This window comes from Salvelinus alpinus, chromosome 22 (assembly GCF_045679555.1).
Source record: "Salvelinus alpinus chromosome 22, SLU_Salpinus.1, whole genome shotgun sequence".
NCBI lineage: Eukaryota > Metazoa > Chordata > Actinopteri > Salmoniformes > Salmonidae > Salvelinus > Salvelinus alpinus.
Window position 1 is genome coordinate 48,474,725 of NC_092107.1, and position 18,167 is coordinate 48,492,891.

Consider the following 18,167-nt stretch of genomic DNA (forward strand, 5'->3'; position numbering starts at 1 on the left):
GTTTCTGGCCAATTTGAGCCTTTACTCGAACCCACAAATGCTGATGCTCCAGAAACTCAACTAATCTAAAGAAGGCCAGTTTTATTACTTTTTTAATCAGGACAACAGTTTTCACCTGTGCTAACATAATTACAAAAGGGTTTTCTAATGATCAATTAGCCTTTTAAAATGATAAACTTGGATTAGCTAACACAACGTGCCATTGGAACACAGGAGTGATGGTTGCTGATAATGGGCCTCTGTACGCCTATGTAGATATTCCATAAAAAATCAGCCTTTTCCAGCTACAATAGTCATTTACAACATTAACAATGTCAACACTATTTCAGATCAATTTGATGTTATTTTAATGAACAAATAAATGAGCTTTTCTTTCAAAAACAAGGACATTTCTAAGTGACCCCAAACTTTTGAACGGTAGTGTACATTGTAATATTGTTGTATGGTGGTATTATACATGTTGTATTGTAGATATTTAGTGGTGTTATAATGTTATGTGATGCACTGTTTTATATTTTGTTTTATGTGTAATGTAAGTGTCTTAATGTGTTTTGGACCCCAGGAAGAGTAGCTGCTGCCTTAATGAACCAAAACTTGATATCCGTTACAGATAGATACAATACTTTATTAATAAAGTATTGTATCATGTTTTCTGTATGTTCTTTACAATGAGCTGAATGAGGTAGGAATGACAGGCTCAATTCCTGGACCATTATTATGTTATTCTAATAATGATCCCTCCTTGAAGAGGAAATAAAAGAAACAAGATTGTCAGGTTCACTTCTTTATTTCAATGAATTATTTATATTTGAGGAATATTGTGCAGCCCTGATTGCGCAGCCCGGAACCAAAGTGACGTGGAAATGGAGCTCGCCCGGACACATTGACAGAAGAACACATTTCTGTTTAGATTCTCACATGTGTAGCAAGCAAGACCGGTGGCTAAAACTATTTGATCGCTTTTTCGGTTTACCTCTCAAACAAGATGGGGAAGAAACGGTCGAGTGAAGATGTGGATGAGTCCAAAAAGCATGCGAAGAAAGGAAAAGTATCTGAGACAGCGGAGTTCAATGGAACCGTTTTTAAAGCCATGTTGATGGAGCCGACCAAGGCAATGAAGGGTGAGTGGCAGTGTTGCTATTAGCTACCGTTAGCTTACTAGCTACCTACAACGGCGCTATAACGTATTGCCCTCAACTTTGCAGTGATAGGATTTCACTCTTTGTTTTAATTTTTTTTGTTTGTTGCAGAGTGTATGTCGATTATCAAAGGTGCTAGTTGTATTGTTATTGAATGTGTCAATACTAAACAACTGCTGTCTGTTTTCAAAACGTGTTCTCTCTGCGTTGCAGGCTTGGAGACATTCATCACGACAGCAAGGAAGCTGCCATGCCCTGACCTGTATGACGTTGTTGAGGGTTACATCAAGATCTCCATGGAATGTTCTGAGATCTTCAAACTGCTGGAGGGAGATAAGCAGATGGAGAGTGAAGTATGTAGAGTACAGCATTAGCTTCTGTCAGTCTCCTGTTCGCCTGGAAATCAGTCTCTCTCTATATATACACACATACCATGTAATAATCTGTTAGACATCACATTGTCCTTGTCTCTGTCCAGATGATGGTGATCTTCCAGAGTTTGGAGATGATTCTGCTCCGTACGGCCAGTGATCTCTCTCATTTCAGCATGGTGGGATCCACTATAGTCAAGAAGGTTGTCTCCAGCTATATGAAACTCATACAGACGTCCCTAAACTCAGAAAACCACAGGTACGTTGGAACATGAAGCAACTTTTGTCGAAATACAGATTTTGTGTGTGTGTGTGTGTGTGTGTGTGTGTGTGTGTGTGTGTGTGTGTGTGTGTGTGCGCGCGCGCATTCTAACATAGTGTCTCTAATTCTAACATAGTGTTGTCGTATCATCTGGGCCAGGTTTGTCCGTCAGTGCCTGAGTTTCCTGTCAGCCATGGTGTCCCAGGGAGCCGACACAGCCAGGGAAGTCTTCAGCCACTTCCACTTCACCAAAGGCCTGTCTGCTTTGGCCAAGAGGAAGGATAGGATGGTAAGAGACCTGGTCTGTGTCCATCCTAAATGGCACCCTATTCCCTATACAGTGCACTACTTTTGACCAGGGTCCATAGGGAATAGGGTGCCGTTTGGGACACTCGCTCTGTATGAGGGTTTATAGTTCTCTTTAGTGTCAAAATGTCATCCTCCTGACTGTTTGAGCTGACGAGGAAAAACTATGTTCCAAAAACTATGTCCCAACCAGGGATTGAGGTTATAATGATTCATCTCTAATGACTGGTATTCTGTGATCTCATTCATCTCTCTCTCTCTCTCCAGGGTAGACCTGATGTTCGCATGGCTTACACCCAGTTTGCCCTCTCCTTCCTGGTCTCTGGTGACAACGCTACTATTGGACAACTACTGGAGATGAAAGGTCAGGATTATACTACATTTCAAAATGACAGAAAATTCAATAAGAATAATACAAATAAAATAAGCTTGAGAATATAGGTCTGCCTTTCCCTTGTCTGAAGGAGGATTGTATCTCCACTGTAGGAATATAGGCCTGTCTTTCCCTTGTCTGAAGGAGGATTGTATCTCCACTGTAGGAATATAGGCCTGTCTTTCCCTTGTCTGAAGGAGGATCGTATCTCCACTGTAGGAATATAGGCCTGCCTTTCCCTTGTCTGAAGGAGGATCGTATCTCCACTGTAGGAATATAGGCCTGTCTTTCCCTTGTCTGAAGGAGGATCGTATCTCCACTGTAGGAATATAGGCCTGCCTTTCCCTTGTCTGAAGGAGGATCGTATCTCCACTGTAGGAATATAGGCCTGCCTTTCCCTTGTCTGAAGGAGGATCGTATCTCCACTGTAGGAATATAGGCCTGTCTTTCCCTTGTCTGAAGGAGGATCGTATCTCCACTGTAGGAATATAGGCCTGCCTTTCCCTTGTCTGAAGGAGGATCGTATCTCTACTGTAGGAATATAGGCCTGTCTTTCCCTTGTCTGAAGGAGGATCGTATCTCCACTGTAGGAATATAGGCCTGCCTTTCCCTTGTCTGAAGGAGGATCGTATCTCCACTGTAGGAATATAGGCCTGTCTTTCCATTGTTTGATGATGAAATGTTTTATTGTTTGTCAGATTTCCTGCCAGACATTCTAAGCAGCGGACTGATGGAGGATCGTATCTCCACGGTCAACCTGATTCTGTCTACTCTGGAGACTAAGGTCGGGCCTAATCTCTTGTCTTAGTGACTTTTCAGGGTAATGGATGAAAATGACTATTTAGTCAGGATGATTAGGAGACATTATAAGGTGGTTGTACATACTAATGACAAGTATTATAGTGCATTAATAACTGCATCATAATGCGTTATACCTGCAGGCTTTAAGTGATTATAACGTGTACGCTGGTAGTCGGGAAGCAACTTCAGGGAGTGTATTTAATAAATAAACATAGAACAAAACAAGAAACACGGGTAGCGTACAGACATGAACACTGGACCAGAAACAATAACGCCTGGGGAGTGACAGATTTAGGGAAGATAATCAGGCAGAAAGAACCAGAGAGAATGACAGATTTAGGGAAGATAATCAGGCAGAAAGAACCAAAGAGAGTGACAGATTTAGGGAAGGTAATCAGGCAGAAAGAACCAAAGAGAGAGTGACAGATTTAGGGAAGATAATCAGGCAGAAAGAACCAAAGAGAGAGTGACAGATTTAGGGAAGATAATCAGGCAGAAAGAACCAAAGAGAGAGTGACAGATTTAGGGAAGGTAATCAGGCAGAAAGAACCAAAGAGAGAGTGACAGATTTAGGGAAGGTAATCAGGCAGAAAGAACCAAAGAGAGAGTGACAGATTTAGGGAAGATAATCAGGCAGAAAGAACCAAAGAGAGAGTGACAGATTTAGGGAAGATAATCAGGCAGAAAGAACCAAAGAGAGAGTGACAGATTTAGGGAAGATAATCAGGCAGAAAGAACCAAAGAGAGAGTGACAGATTTAGGGAAGATAATCAGGCAGAAAGAACCAAAGAGAGAGTGACAGATTTAGGGAAGATAATCAGGCAGAAAGAACCAAAGAGAGAGTGACAGATTTAGGGAAGATAATCAGGCAGAAAGAACCAAAGAGAGTGACAGATTTAGGGAAGGTAATCAGGCAGAAAGAACCAAAGAGTGACAGATTTAGGGAAGGTAATCAGGCAGAAAGAACGAAAGAGAGTGACAGATTTAGGGAAGATAATCAGGCAGAAAGAACCAAAGAGAGTGACAGATTTAGGGAAGGTAATCAGGCAGAAAGAACCAAAGAGAGAGTGACAGATTTAGGGAAGGTAATCAGGCAGAAAGAACGAAAGAGAGTGACAGATTTAGGGAAGATAATCAGGCAGAAAGAACCAAAGAGAGTGACAGATTTAGGGAAGGTAATCAGGCAGAAAGAACCAAAGAGAGTGACAGATTTAGGGAAGGTAATCAGGCAGAAAGAACCAAAGAGAGAGTGACAGATTTAGGGAAGGTAATCAGGCAGAAAGAACCAAAGAGAGAGTGACAGATTTAGGGAAGATAATCAGGCAGAAAGAACCAAAGAGAGAGTGACAGATTTAGGGAAGATAATCAGGCAGAAAGAACCAAAGAGAGAGTGACAGATTTAGGGAAGATAATCAGGCAGAAAGAACCAAAGAGAGAGTGACAGATTTAGGGAAGATAATCAGGCAGAAAGAACCAAAGAGAGTGACAGATTTAGGGAAGGTAATCAGGCAGAAAGAACCAAAGAGTGACAGATTTAGGGAAGGTAATCAGGCAGAAAGAACCAAAGAGAGAGTGACAGATTTAGGGAAGGTAATCAGGCAGAAAGAACGAAAGAGAGTGACAGATTTAGGGAAGATAATCAGGCAGAAAGAACCAAAGAGAGTGACAGATTTAGGGAAGGTAATCAGGCAGAAAGAACCAAAGAGAGAGTGACAGATTTAGGGAAGGTAATCAGGCAGAAAGAACGAAAGAGAGTGACAGATTTAGGGAAGATAATCAGGCAGAAAGAACCAAAGAGAGTGACAGATTTAGGGAAGGTAATCAGGCAGAAAGAACCAAAGAGAGTGACAGATTTAGGGAAGGTAATCAGGCAGAAAGAACCAAAGTGAGAGTGACAGATTTAGGGAAGGTAATCAGGCAGAATGAACCAAAGAGAGAGTGACAGATTTAGGGAAGATAATCAGGCAGAAAGAACCAAAGAGAGAGTGACAGATTTAGGGAAGATAATCAGGCAGAAAGAACCAAAGAGAGAGTGACAGATTTAGGGAAGATAATCAGGCAGAAAGAACCAAAGAGAGAGTGACAGATTTAGGGAAGATAATCAGGCAGAAAGAACCAAAGAGAGTGACAGATTTAGGGAAGGTAATCAGGCAGAAAGAACCAAAGAGTGACAGATTTAGGGAAGGTAATCAGGCAGAAAGAACCAAAGAGAGAGTGACAGATTTAGGGAAGGTAATCAGGCAGAAAGAACGAAAGAGAGTGACAGATTTAGGGAAGATAATCAGGCAGAAAGAACCAAAGAGTGACAGATTTAGGGAAGGTAATCAGGCAGAAAGAACCAAAGAGTGACAGATTTAGGGAAGGTAATCAGGCAGAAAGAACCAAAGAGAGAGTGACAGATTTAGGGAAGGTAATCAGGCAGAAAGAACGAAAGAGAGTGACAGATTTAGGGAAGATAATCAGGCAGAAAGAACCAAAGAGAGTGACAGATTTAGGGAAGGTAATCAGGCAGAAAGAACCAAAGAGAGAGTGACAGATTTAGGGAAGGTAATCAGGCAGAAAGAACGAAAGAGAGTGACAGATTTAGGGAAGATAATCAGGCAGAAAGAACCAAAGAGAGTGACAGATTTATGGAAGGTAATCAGGCAGAAAGAACCAAAGAGAGTGACAGATTTAGGGAAGGTAATCAGGCAGAAAGAACCAAAGAGAGAGTGACAGATTTAGGGAAGGTAATCAGGCAGAAAGAACCAAAGAGAGAGTGACAGATTTAGGGAAGATAATCAGGCAGAAAGAACCAAAGAGAGTGACAGATTTAGGGAAGGTAATCAGGCAGAAAGAACCAAAGAGAGAGTGACAGATTTAGGGAAGATAATCAGGCAGAAAGAACCAAAGAGAGAGTGACAGATTTAGGGAAGATAATCAGGCAGAAAGAACCAAAGAGAGTGACAGATTTAGGGAAGGTAATCAGGCAGAAAGAACCAAAGAGAGAGTGACAGATTTAGGGAAGATAATCAGGCAGAAAGAACCAAAGAGAGAGTGACAGATTTAGGGAAGATAATCAGGCAGAAAGAACCAAAGAGAGAGTGACAGATTTAGGGAAGATAATCAGGCAGAAAGAACCAAAGAGAGTGACAGATTTAGGGAAGGTAATCAGGCAGAAAGAACCAAAGAGAGAGTGACAGATTTAGGGAAGATAATCAGGCAGAAAGAACCAAAGAGAGAGTGACAGATTTAGGGAAGATAATCAGGCAGAAAGAACCAAAGAGAGAGTGACAGATTTAGGGAAGGTAATCAGGCAGAAAGAACCAAAGAGAGAGTGACAGATTTAAGGAAGATAATCAGGCAGAAAGAACCAAAGAGAGAGTGACAGATTTAGGGAAGGTAATCAGGTAGAAAGAACCAAAGAGAGTGACAGATTTAGGGAAGATAATCAGGCAGAAAGAACCAAAGAGAGAGACAGATTTAGGGAAGGTAATCAGGCAGAAAGAACCAAAGAGAGAGTGACAGATTTAGGGAAGATAATCAGGCAGAAAGAACCAAAGAGAGAGTGACAGATTTAGGGAAGATAATCAGGCAGGAAGAACCAAAGAGAGAGTGACAGATTTAGGGAAGATAATCAGGCAGAAAGAACCAAAGAGAGAGACAGATTTAGGGAAGGTAATCAGGCAGAAAGAACCAAAGAGAGAGTGACAGATTTAGGGAAGATAATCAGGCAGAAAGAACCAAAGAGAGAGTGACAGATTTAGGGAAGATAATCAGGCAGGAAGAACCAAAGAGAGAGAGACAGATTTAGGGAAGGTAATCAGGCAGGTGATGGAGTCCAGGTGAGGCCGATGAGGCGCTGGTGTGCTTAACGATGGTGACAGGTGTGCGTCATAATGAGCAGCCTGGTGACCTGGAGCTCCGGAGAGGGAGTGTACGTGACAGCGATGTGTTTCCTCTGCTGTAGGTGGTCCAGCGACAAGCCATCAGTAAGACCCAGAAGGTGCGTTTCTTCACCCCATTTCTCCTGGCCCAGATTGCATCTCTCTACGGGTGGAATGGCATTGTGGATGCAAGCACAGACGACAGCAAGGTAATGGATCTGTCCACTAGTTCTCTCTTTATCTCTCTCTCTCTCTCTCTCGGTTAGAGCTTTGGGCCAGTAACCGAAAGATCACTGGTTTGAATCCTGGAGCCGACAAGATGAAAAATCTGTTGCTGTGCCCTTGAGCAAGGCACTTAACCCTAATCGCTCCAGGGGCGCTGGACAACGGTGACCCAGGCCGTGACCAGGGGGTGTCTTAGGGGGCATCGGGATATGCATGAAACACACTTATTCAAGTGTGTAAGAGGACAAATATAAATACCCCCTAAATTATTCTCACCCACAATCATCACTGAGTCTTGTTTTGAATGTCTATTTCTTCAGATGGCAGAGAATGCAGAGGAAGCAGGGAAGATGGTCGTGAGGAAACTGGTTCACAACTTCCTCCTGAATCTCTGCTGCTCCCGGAAACATGGCATCAGTTTCCATGACCCCAGCTTTGGAACTGCCGGCAGGTCAGTCATGAATCTGATGCATTCCAGCTCTCCTCTATCTCTCTGTTCTCTCTCCTCTCTGTTCTCTCTCCTCTATCTCTCTGTTCTCTCTCCTCTCTGTTCTCTCTCCTCTATCTCTCTGTTCTCTCTCCTCTATCTCTCTTTTCTCTCTCCTCTATCTCTCTGTTCTCTCTCCTCTATATCTCTGTTCTCTCTCCTCTATCTCTCTGTTCTCTCTCCTCTATCTCTCTGTTCTCTCTCCTCTATCTCTCTGTTCTCTCTCCTCTATCTCTCTGTTCTCTCTCCTCTATCTCTCTGTTCTCTCTCCTCTATCTCTCTGTTCTCTCTCCTCTCTGTTCTCTCTCCTCTATCTCTCTGTTCTCTCTCCTCTCTGTTCTCTCTCCTCTATCTCTCTGTTCTCTCTCCTCTATCTCTCTGTTCTCTGTTCTCTCTCCTCTATCTCTCCCCTCTCTCTCCTCTATCTCTCTGTTCTCTCCCCTCTCCCCTCTCTCCCCTCTCCCCATCACCCTCCTGAAGTTGTGTGTGTGTGTGTCTGTCTGTACAGTAGACATAGACCTGAAGTTGTGTGTGTGTGTGTCTGTCTGTACAGTAGACATAGACCTGAAGTTGTGTGTGTGTCTGTTTGTACAGTAGACATAGACCTGAAGTTGTGTGTGTGTGTGTGTGTGTCTGTCTGTACAGTAGACATAGACCTGAAGTTGTGTGTGTGTCTGTCTGTACAGTAGACATAGACCTGAAGTTGTGTGTGTGTGTGTCTGTTAGTACAGTAGACATAGACCTGAAGTTGTGTGTCTGTCTGTACAGTAGACATAGACCTGAAGTTGTGTGTCTGTCTGTACAGTAGACATAGACCTGAAGTTGTGTGTGTGTGTGTGTGTCTGTACAGTAGACATAGACCTGAAGTTGTGTGTGTGTCTGTCTGTACAGTAGACATAGACCTGAAGTTGTGTGTGTGTGTGTCTGTACAGTAGACATAGACCTGAAGTTGTGTGTGTGTGTGTCTGTACAGTAGACATAGACCTGAAGTTGTGTGTGTGTGTGTCTGTACAGTAGACATAGACCTGAAGTTGTGTGTGTGTGTGTCTGTACAGTAGACATAGACCTGAAGTTGTGTGTCTGTCTGTACAGTAGACATAGACCTGAAGTTGTGTGTGTGTGTGTGTGTCTGTACAGTAGACATAGACCTGAAGTTGTGTGTGTGTGTGTCTGTACAGTAGACATAGACCTGAAGTTGTGTGTGTGTGTCTGTACAGTAGACATAGACCTGAAGTTGTGTGTGTGTGTGTCTTCTGTCCAGGGCTGGTAACATTGTGCTACTGCAGTTTGTGGTGGGGCTGAAGCAGGCTACAGAAGATGACCTGGTCTCTGATCTGATGGCCAATATACTAAGGGTCAGCCCTGACATCTTGGGCAGGTTCTTCAAGGAGACACAGTACTCCTTCACCCCTCGCCTCAAATCTGCCTGGACGGACAGCGTCACTCTGCTCAAAAAGGTTTCTAATTAACTGTTTGTTTCCTTGTATTATTGAGTTTCATAAAGTAATTTTGTTTACGTTTTCCAACCTTCGGGGGACAGTTCTGTCTGTAACGTTGGCACCAACAACGTAGAGAATTCTAAGCTGTATTTTATTGTATAACTGTATAGAGATCAGACGTCACCGTACACAGTGGGGCGGCGTACAGAAATCAACAAACACAATGTGAATCTGCCAAGACTGTCACAATTGGCTGTCCCTGGTCTGTCAATCAAAGGCGCCTGTCATTTTTTGATAGCTGTTGACTACTCTAATCCTGTCTTTTCAGATCTACGAGTCTCAGCCAGAGGTGTCCATGGCATTCCAGACCAGAGAGGTCGTTCCTCTGCCCCGCCTCCTGTCCATGGTGCTGGTGACATCACTTCCTCCCGTCTGTAACAAGGCCTTCTTCACGCAGGGCATCAACGTGAGTTTACGGCGCCTCAAGTGTTATAGAACAATGGTTATTTAGCGGACTTTTTACTTTGGTGATGAAAATGTGGCCCAATGTTTCCAGCTCTGGGCTGTTTACCCATCTTTCCTCTGTGTGTCCCAGTTTGCCAACGCGGTGGTACAGCACACGACCCTGTCCCTGATGTCGTTCCTTCTGAAGAGAGCTCAGAGGAACATGGAGTTGTGTCTGGACCGCTCTGTGTGGCTCGCCTCTGATCTATACACCCCCGCCACCATGGAGGACTTCACACAGCAGTACAGGGAGGCACTGGGCAAGGTAACGTACAGGACTTCACACAGCTGTACAGGGAGGTAACATACAGGACTTCACACAGCAGTACAGGGAGGTAACGTACAGGACTTCACACAGCAGTACAGAGAGGTAGTACTGTCTTTCCCTATACAGTACTGTAGTACTGTATACCTACTGTAGTACTGTGGACCTACTGTAGTACTGTGGACCTACTGTAGTAATGTAGTACTGTGGACCTACTGTAGTACTGTAGTACTGTGGACCTACTGTAGTACTGTAGTACTGTGGACCTACTGTAGTACTGTATACCTACTGTAGTAATGTAGTACTGTATACCTACTGTAGTAATGTAGTACTGTATACCTACTGTAGTAATGTAGTACTGTATACCTACTGTAGTACTGTGTACCTACTGTAGTAATGTAGTACTGTGGACCTACTTGGAAAGACAGCATACAGTCGACCTCCTAGCTACTAAACCATGTAGATCCAATGATAAGCACCTTTTATCTGGCTGAATGACCACTCTGCACCAGCCAACAGGTCCGCTCACTCTGACTGCTGAGAAGGAGATCAACTGAACTCTGGGGGGCGTCCATGTTCTCTCTGTAGGTTCTACCGGACATGACGAGCATCGTGTCCAAATGGCAGTCACTGTCCAAGAAGGAGAAAGGAGGGAAGGAAGGAAAGAAGGAAGGAGACGTCAAAGAGAACGCAACTAAAGTTGAACAACCCGGTAGATGTCTTACGTTTTAATATATTTACAGTCAGTGGAATGTTCTCTTACTTAAATTATAATTATAACTCTCTCTTCATACATCGTTGAAATAGACCTAGTCCTTAACCAATATGGTATTTTTCCTCACTTCTATCTTGTCCTGACTATAACTCTCTTTAATTGAACAAGGGGTGACTGACTGACTCTCTCCTGTCTGTCTCTCTTCCCGTGCGTCTGTCTGCCTGTCTCTCCTGTCTGTCTCTCTTCCCGTGTGTCTGTCTGCCTGTCTCTCCCGTCCATCTGTCTGCCTCTCCCGTGCATTTGCCTGTCTCCCGTCTGTCTGTCTCTCCCATCGGTCTGTCTGCCTCTCCCGTGCATCTGTCTGCCTCTCCCGTGCATCTGTCTGCCTCTCCCGTGCATCTGTCTGCCTCTCCCGTGCATCTGTCTGCCTCTCCCGTGCATCTGTCTGCCTCTCCCGTGCATCTGTCTCTCTCCCGTGCATCTGTCTCTCTCTCCCGTGCATCTGCCTCTCTCTCTCTCCTGTCTGTCTCCTCCAGCCCCGTCAGGCCCCGACTCTCCTGAGGTCATCCTCCTGAAGGCCCTCATCCTTCAGGTCATCTGTCTCTACCAGAAGGTGGTGCCTCATCTGGTTAGCCAGAGCAAGTTTGACTTCAGCAAGCTGCTCAAAGGTACTGCTCTATAAACTCTATGGATGGACGATCGATTGATCGATTGATTGCTCTGTTGCTCTTTACTAGCCCCGTTCCATCTCTCTCTAACCGAGAGAGAGAGAGATTGACGTAATAACAGAATGTTAAAATCTATTAATTTGCCTTCCGTTGTGTTACTACATCAACACACCGTCCATATTATCACATCATTCTATCTGTACGTTTATCCAAAAGGCCTGTGAACTCATCCACTGATTGTGTCAATCTCGAGAGGATCACGTCCAAGTAAATGTACGTTTTAACGGTATTGTATTTTGTCTCTCTCTCTCTCTCTCTCCAGGTATTGTGTCAGAGAAAGGTATGAGAGAGGAGGTCCCTCCAGTCCTTCAACACCAGATACTACAACTGGCCCTGGACCTGCCGGCCAGCAAGTTCTCCTGGTTCAAAGTTCAGGTGAGATGGTTATAGACCGGGTGTGTTTGCTGTTATCACCTGGTTCAGCGTTCAGGTGAGCTTCTACACCAGCAAGTTATCACCTGGTTCAGGGGAACTTCTAGACCAGCAAGTTATCACCTGGTTCAGAGTTCAGGTGAGCTTCTACACCAGCAAGTTATCACCTGGTTCAGGGGAACTTCTAGACCAGCAAGTTATCACCTGGTTCAGAGTTCAGGTGAGCTTCTACACCAGCAAGTTATCACCTGGTTCAGGGGAGCTTCTAGACCAGCAAGTTATCACCTGGTTCAGAGTTCAGGTGAGAGTGGAGCAGACAGTTAGTGGTCATTTTAATATCCCCTGTAAGGAGCACGGAACAGACCAGGGTCCGCTATCTCCTACAGTGGTTTCAAAGGAAATGTGAGACTATGGCAACAGTAAATGGCTGTTATTTTCAGGGGCCCAACTTCGGTTTTTAGAAGTGGTAGGGACATAAACTTGCGGGGGTCTGGGGGTGCTCCCTCAGATAATTTGCTAACCTCCCCTGTTATTGTAATGGTGAGAGGTTGCCAGAGGGCGCCGGGCTGTGACGCCAGAGGGCGCCGGGCTGTGACGCCAGAGGGCGCCGGGCTGTGACGCCAGAGGGCGCCGGGCTGTGACGCCAGAGGGCGCCGGGCTGTGACGCCAGAGGGCGCCGGGCTGTGACGCCAGAGGGCGCCGGGCTGTGACGCCAGAGGGCGCCGGGCTGTGACGCCAGAGGGCGCCGGGCTGTGACGCCAGAGGGCGCCGGGCTGTGACGCCAGAGGGCGCCGGGCTGTGACGCCAGAGGGCGCCGGGCTGCGACGCCAGAGGGCGCCGGGCTGCGACGCCAGAGCTGCGCCGGGCTGCGACGTCACTGGCCTGCTGGAGGTCATTTTGCAGGGCTCTGGCAGTGCACCTCCTTGCACAAAGGCGGAGGTAGCGGTCCTGCTGCTGGGTTGTTGCCCTCCTACGGCCTCCTCCACGTCTCCTGATGTACTGGCCTGTCTCCTGGTAGCGCCTCCATGCTCTGGACACTACGCTGACAGACACAGCAAACCTTTTTGCCACAGCTCGCATTGATGTGCAATCCTGGATGAACTGCACTACCTGAGCCACTTGTGTGGGTTGTAGACTCCGTCTCATGCTACCACTAGAGTGAAAGTACCGCCAGCATTCAAAAGTGACCAAAACATCAGCCAGGAAGCATAGGAACTGAGAAGTGGTCTGTGGTCACCACCTGCAGAACCATTCCTTTATTGGGGGTGTCTTACTAATTGCCTATAATTTCCACCTTTTGTCTATTCCATTTGCACAACAGCATGTGAAATTTATTGTCAATCAGTGTTGCTTCCTAAGTGGACAGTTTGATTTCACAGAAGTGTGATTGACTTGGAGTTACATTGTGTTGTTTATGTGTTCCCTTTATTTTTTTGAGCAGTGTATATATACATACATACATACATACATGTGTTACGCCCCTGAAAAAGGGGAGAAATGATCACGAGAGTGGTACAGTATTGTTTACTCATTGAAACTTTTAGTGCAATCATTTTACAAAAGTAAAATGAACCGACATGAACCTCAGAGTCACTCAGATTGCTGATGTCAGTGATCTGCCAGAAAAAAATGGAAACTTAATTCCATAGACATCAAATCTGGATTTTTGCAGGGAACAGAGCTGTCAAGGGACATTCACATCCGACCTCCGCCTGAAGCTAAAAGCGAAGGAACACTGTGGAAACTAAAAAAGTGTGTGTATGGACTGGCAGATGGATCACTCTACTGGTACAACAAAGTCAAGGCAACAGTGCTGAATACAGGTGGAAAAAATGTCTTGGCTTGATCAAGACTGCAATGTGACTGGAGTATTTGCCTGTCATGTTGATGACTTTATCTGGGGTGGCTCACAGACCTTTGCTTCAACTGTGATTCCACACCTCAAAGCTGTTTTCTAGGTTGGCCGTGAGGAGCACGATCATTTTTGTTATGTTGGCATAGAGTTTATTACAGTCGATGGAACTGATGCAACAGGAGAGCTATATCAAGAATCTTCAACTCATCCACATGGATTCTTCAAGAGCCGTACAAAGGAATTCCCCTCTGTGGAATTGAAGCTGGTCAATTGAGGTCAAAGATAGGACAAATTTTATGGGCTGCGAGACAGAGTAGACCTGGTTTGATGGTTGCAACTTGGCATCTAACACAAAACACGCCACTGTACAAACCATTCATGAGGCAAACAAAGTTGTTCGTAAACTCAAATCACAACAAGTGACTTTTAAAGTTTCAGCATGTTGGAAAAGATGACTCTTTGAAACTAGTTGTCTTCAGTGATGCTTCGCTAGGTTAACACTGGTGGGACAAAACGGCACTTCCTACCTGTAGTTTGTGTCACTGACAACTACTCATTAGTTGACGCTGTGAAGTCAACCAAGTCTGTCACGGAGAAAATACTTTGAGATTAGCAGCATCAAGGAACTTATTCGAGCACAGAGAATCCAGCGGATTCTGTGGTCGACCACAAAGGAACAGCTTGCTGACTGTCTGACTAAAAAAGGAGCATCCGGTCTTGTGCTCCTACAGGCTCTCGCTCCTACAGGCTCTCAGTAATGGAAAGTGGCAGCTTGAGTAATACAAATAAAAACTGTCACAGAACCCATTTGTAATGGGGATCTTGAATAATACTTGGACATTTTAATTATGTTGTTGATGTTTCATTTGTCTTTAAAGAAAAGGGGGAGATTGTTAAGTATCCCTATATTTCTGTTATTACGGGGCTATCACTCAGTCAAGAGTGCGCATGCGCAGGAAGTCTGGTCGTTGATGGACCTGGCCTTGAGTGTGATGGCGACCTTGGGTGTTCATATAGTAGAGTAAACTTTGTTAAACTGGAACCTTGTCGTTGTGTCATTTCGAGTTAACATAACGTACCTGAAAAGGGGGAGAAATGATCACGAGAGTGGTACGGTAATGTTTACTCATTGAAACTTTTAGTGCAATGAGAAAAGACCGCGATTTCTCCGGGACCTTCAGTGGAGACCAGAGCAATCGATCTCAGGCTTATAGATTAAGAGCATTTAGTAGATCACAGATTAACACTTTTACCCACGACAAAATAAAATAATCAACATAATGTTTACACATTCCTCTCACAATTCGTACCCTTTGTTCGCTTGACGGATTTTAACACAATTATATAAATGTTATCAATCTCTATCAACTAATACTGAATGCATGATCTTCTTAACCTTAGATGTTTTAAGATCCTCACATACTATGAACTTACTAATATTTTTTAATGCATAACAGGCTATTAGTATTTCCTTTAACCTGTCACACATACAGTACCGGTCAAAAGTTTGGACACAGCTACTCATTCAAGGGTTTTTCTTTGTTACTATTCTATACATTTTGTAATGATAGTGAAGACATCAGAACTATGAAATAACACATATGGAATCATGTAGTAACCAAAAAAAAAAGTCACTCTTTGCCTTGATGACAGCTTTGCACATTCTTGGCATTCTCTCAACCAGCATTACCTGGAATGCTTTTCCAACAGTCTTGAAGGAGTTCCCACATATGCTGAGCACTTGTTGGCTGCTTTTCCTTCACTCTGCCTTCCAACTCATCCCAAACCATCTCAATTGGGTTGAGGTCAGGTGATTGTGGAGACCAGGTCATCTGATGCAGCACTCTGCTTCTTGGTCAAATAGCCCTTACACTGTCTGGAGGTTGAAAAACAAATGATAGTCCCACTAAGCGCAAACCAGATGGAATGGCGTATCGCTGCAGAATGCTGTGGTAGCCATGCTGGTTAAGTGTGCCTTGAATTCTAAATAAATCACAGACAGTGTCACCAGCAAAGCACCCCCACACCATCACAACTCCTCCTCCATGCTTCACGGTGGGAAATACACATGCAGAGATCATCCGATCACCTACTCTGTGTCTCACGCTCTGAGGTGTCTGTATGATCCTTTTGCATGCCTCTTTGCATCACAGTGCAATAATAAAACTGGGGGGGGGGGGGCATGTCTCTCTCCCCTGTCCCCAGTGAAAGTTTTGCCCCTGGTTATTTGTGAAGTCTCCTTTTTATAACCTTGTAGTCCTTCCATTTTGCTCCTTCTGTTGTCTCTGTCAGGATCACGTGGAGACGGGCTCTGGGGAGAAGAATGTGTTCTTCCTGCTCCTCAAGATGTTTGTGAGCAGCAACAACGGCCACCTGAAGCTCTCCACCAGGAAACTGGTGGTCAAGGTGAGCAGACACCTCCGTTCCATCCGGGTTTCAATCACACACTGGCTTTGTCCTAAACGGCACTCCATTCTCCAACATAGTGTACTACTTTTGACCAGTGGTGTAAAGTACTTCAGTAAAAATACTTTAAAGTACTACTTAAGTCGTTTTTTGGGGTATCTGTACTTTACTATTTATATATATTTTTTTACTATTTATAACTTTTACTTCACTACATTCCTAATGAAAATAATTTCCATACATTTTCCCTGACAACCAAAAGTACTCGTTACATTTTGAATGGTTAGCAGAAGAGGAAAGGGGTCAAATTCACACACTAAACAGAGAACATCCCTGGTCTTCCCTACTACCTCTGATCTGGAGGACTCACTAAACAGAGAACATCCCTGGTCATCACTACTGCCTCTGATCTGGAGGACTCACTAAACAGAGAACATCCCTGGTCATCCCTACTGCCTCTGATCTGGAGGACTCACTAAACAGAGAACATCCCTGGTCATCTCTACTGCCTCTGATCTGGAGGACTCACTAAACAGAGAACATCCCTGGTCTTCCCTACTACCTCTGATCTGGAGGACTCACTAAACAGAGAACATCCCTGGTCTTCCCTACTACCTCTGATCTGGAGGACTCACTAAACAGAGAACATCCCTGGTCTTCCCTACTACCTCTGATCTGGAGGACTCACTAAACAGAGAACATCCCTGGTCTTCCCTACTACCTCTGATCTGGAGGACTCACTAAACAGAGAACATCCCTGGTCTTCCCTACTACCTCTGATCTGGAGGACTCACTAAACAGAGAACATCCCTGGTCATCACTACTGCCTCTGATCTGGAGGACTCACTAAACAGAGAACATCCCTGGTCATCCCTACTGCCTCTGATCTGGAGGACTCACTAAACAGAGAACATCCCTGGTCATCTCTACTGCCTCTGATCTGGAGGACTCACTAAACAGAGAACATCCCTGGTCTTCCCTACTACCTCTGATCTGGAGGACTCACTAAACAGAGAACATCCCTGGTCATCCCTACTACCTCTGATCTGGAGGACTCACTAAACAGAGAACATCCCTGGTCTTCCCTACTACCTCTGATCTGGAGGACTCACTAAACAGAGAACATCCCTGGTCTTCCCTACTACCTCTGATCTGGAGGACTCACTAAACAGAGAACATCCCTGGTCATCCCTACTACCTCTGATCTGGAGGACTCACTAAACAGAGAACATCCCTGGTCATCCCTACTACCTCTGATCTGGAGGACTCACTAAACAGAGAACATCCCTGGTCATCTCTACTGCCTCTGATCTGGAGGACTCACTAAACAGAGAACATCCCTGGTCATCTCTACTGCCTCTGATCTGGAGGACTCACTAAACAGAGAACATCCCTGGTCGTCTCTACTGCCTCTGATCTGGAGGACTCACTAAACAGAGAACATCCCTGGTCATCTCTACTGCCTCTGATCTGGAGGACTCACTAAACAGAGAACATCCCTGGTCGTCCCTACTGCCTCTGATCTGGAGGACTCACTAAACAGAGAACATCCCTGGTCCTCCCTACTGCCTCTGATCTGGAGGACTCACTAAACAGAGAACATCCCTGGTCGTCCCTACTGCCTCTGATCTGGAGGACTCACTAAACAGAGAACATCCCTGGTCGTCCCTACTGCCTCTGATCTGGAGGACTCACTAAACAGAGAACATCCCTGGTCGTCCCTACTGCCTCTGATCTGGAGGACTCACTAAACAGAGAACATCCCTGGTCATCCCTACTGCCTCTGATCTGGAGGACTGACTAAACAGAGAACATCCCTGGTCATCCCTACTACCTCTGATCTGGAGGACTCACTAAACAGAGAACATCCCTGGTCATCCCTACTACCTCTGATCTGGAGGACTCACTAAACAGAGAACATCCCTGGTCATCTCTACTGCCTCTGATCTGGAGGACTCACTAAACAGAGAACATCCCTGGTCATCCCTACTGCCTCTGATCTGGAGGACTGACTAAACAGAGAACATCCCTGGTCTTCTCTACTGCCTCTGAT

General features: G+C 45.0%; 1 protein-coding gene across 1 annotated transcript in view; it reads left to right on the top strand.

Annotated features, from left to right (window-relative positions):
- Positions 1–880: 880 nt before the first annotated feature.
- urb1 (URB1 ribosome biogenesis homolog) overlaps positions 881–18,167 on the top strand; it is a 46,485-nt gene continuing 29,198 nt past the window's right edge. Inside the window, exons 1-15 of the mRNA XM_071360267.1 lie at positions 881–1,121; positions 1,353–1,492; positions 1,618–1,769; positions 1,932–2,061; positions 2,346–2,442; positions 3,150–3,235; positions 7,202–7,327; positions 7,664–7,794; positions 9,092–9,287; positions 9,598–9,735; positions 9,865–10,038; positions 10,627–10,750; positions 11,290–11,421; positions 11,744–11,856; positions 16,001–16,114. Coding sequence (XP_071216368.1) covers positions 986–1,121; positions 1,353–1,492; positions 1,618–1,769; positions 1,932–2,061; positions 2,346–2,442; positions 3,150–3,235; positions 7,202–7,327; positions 7,664–7,794; positions 9,092–9,287; positions 9,598–9,735; positions 9,865–10,038; positions 10,627–10,750; positions 11,290–11,421; positions 11,744–11,856; positions 16,001–16,114 — 1,989 coding nt within the window. The 5' untranslated portion in view covers positions 881–985. The remainder of the gene's footprint in view (positions 1,122–1,352; positions 1,493–1,617; positions 1,770–1,931; positions 2,062–2,345; positions 2,443–3,149; positions 3,236–7,201; positions 7,328–7,663; positions 7,795–9,091; positions 9,288–9,597; positions 9,736–9,864; positions 10,039–10,626; positions 10,751–11,289; positions 11,422–11,743; positions 11,857–16,000; positions 16,115–18,167) is intronic.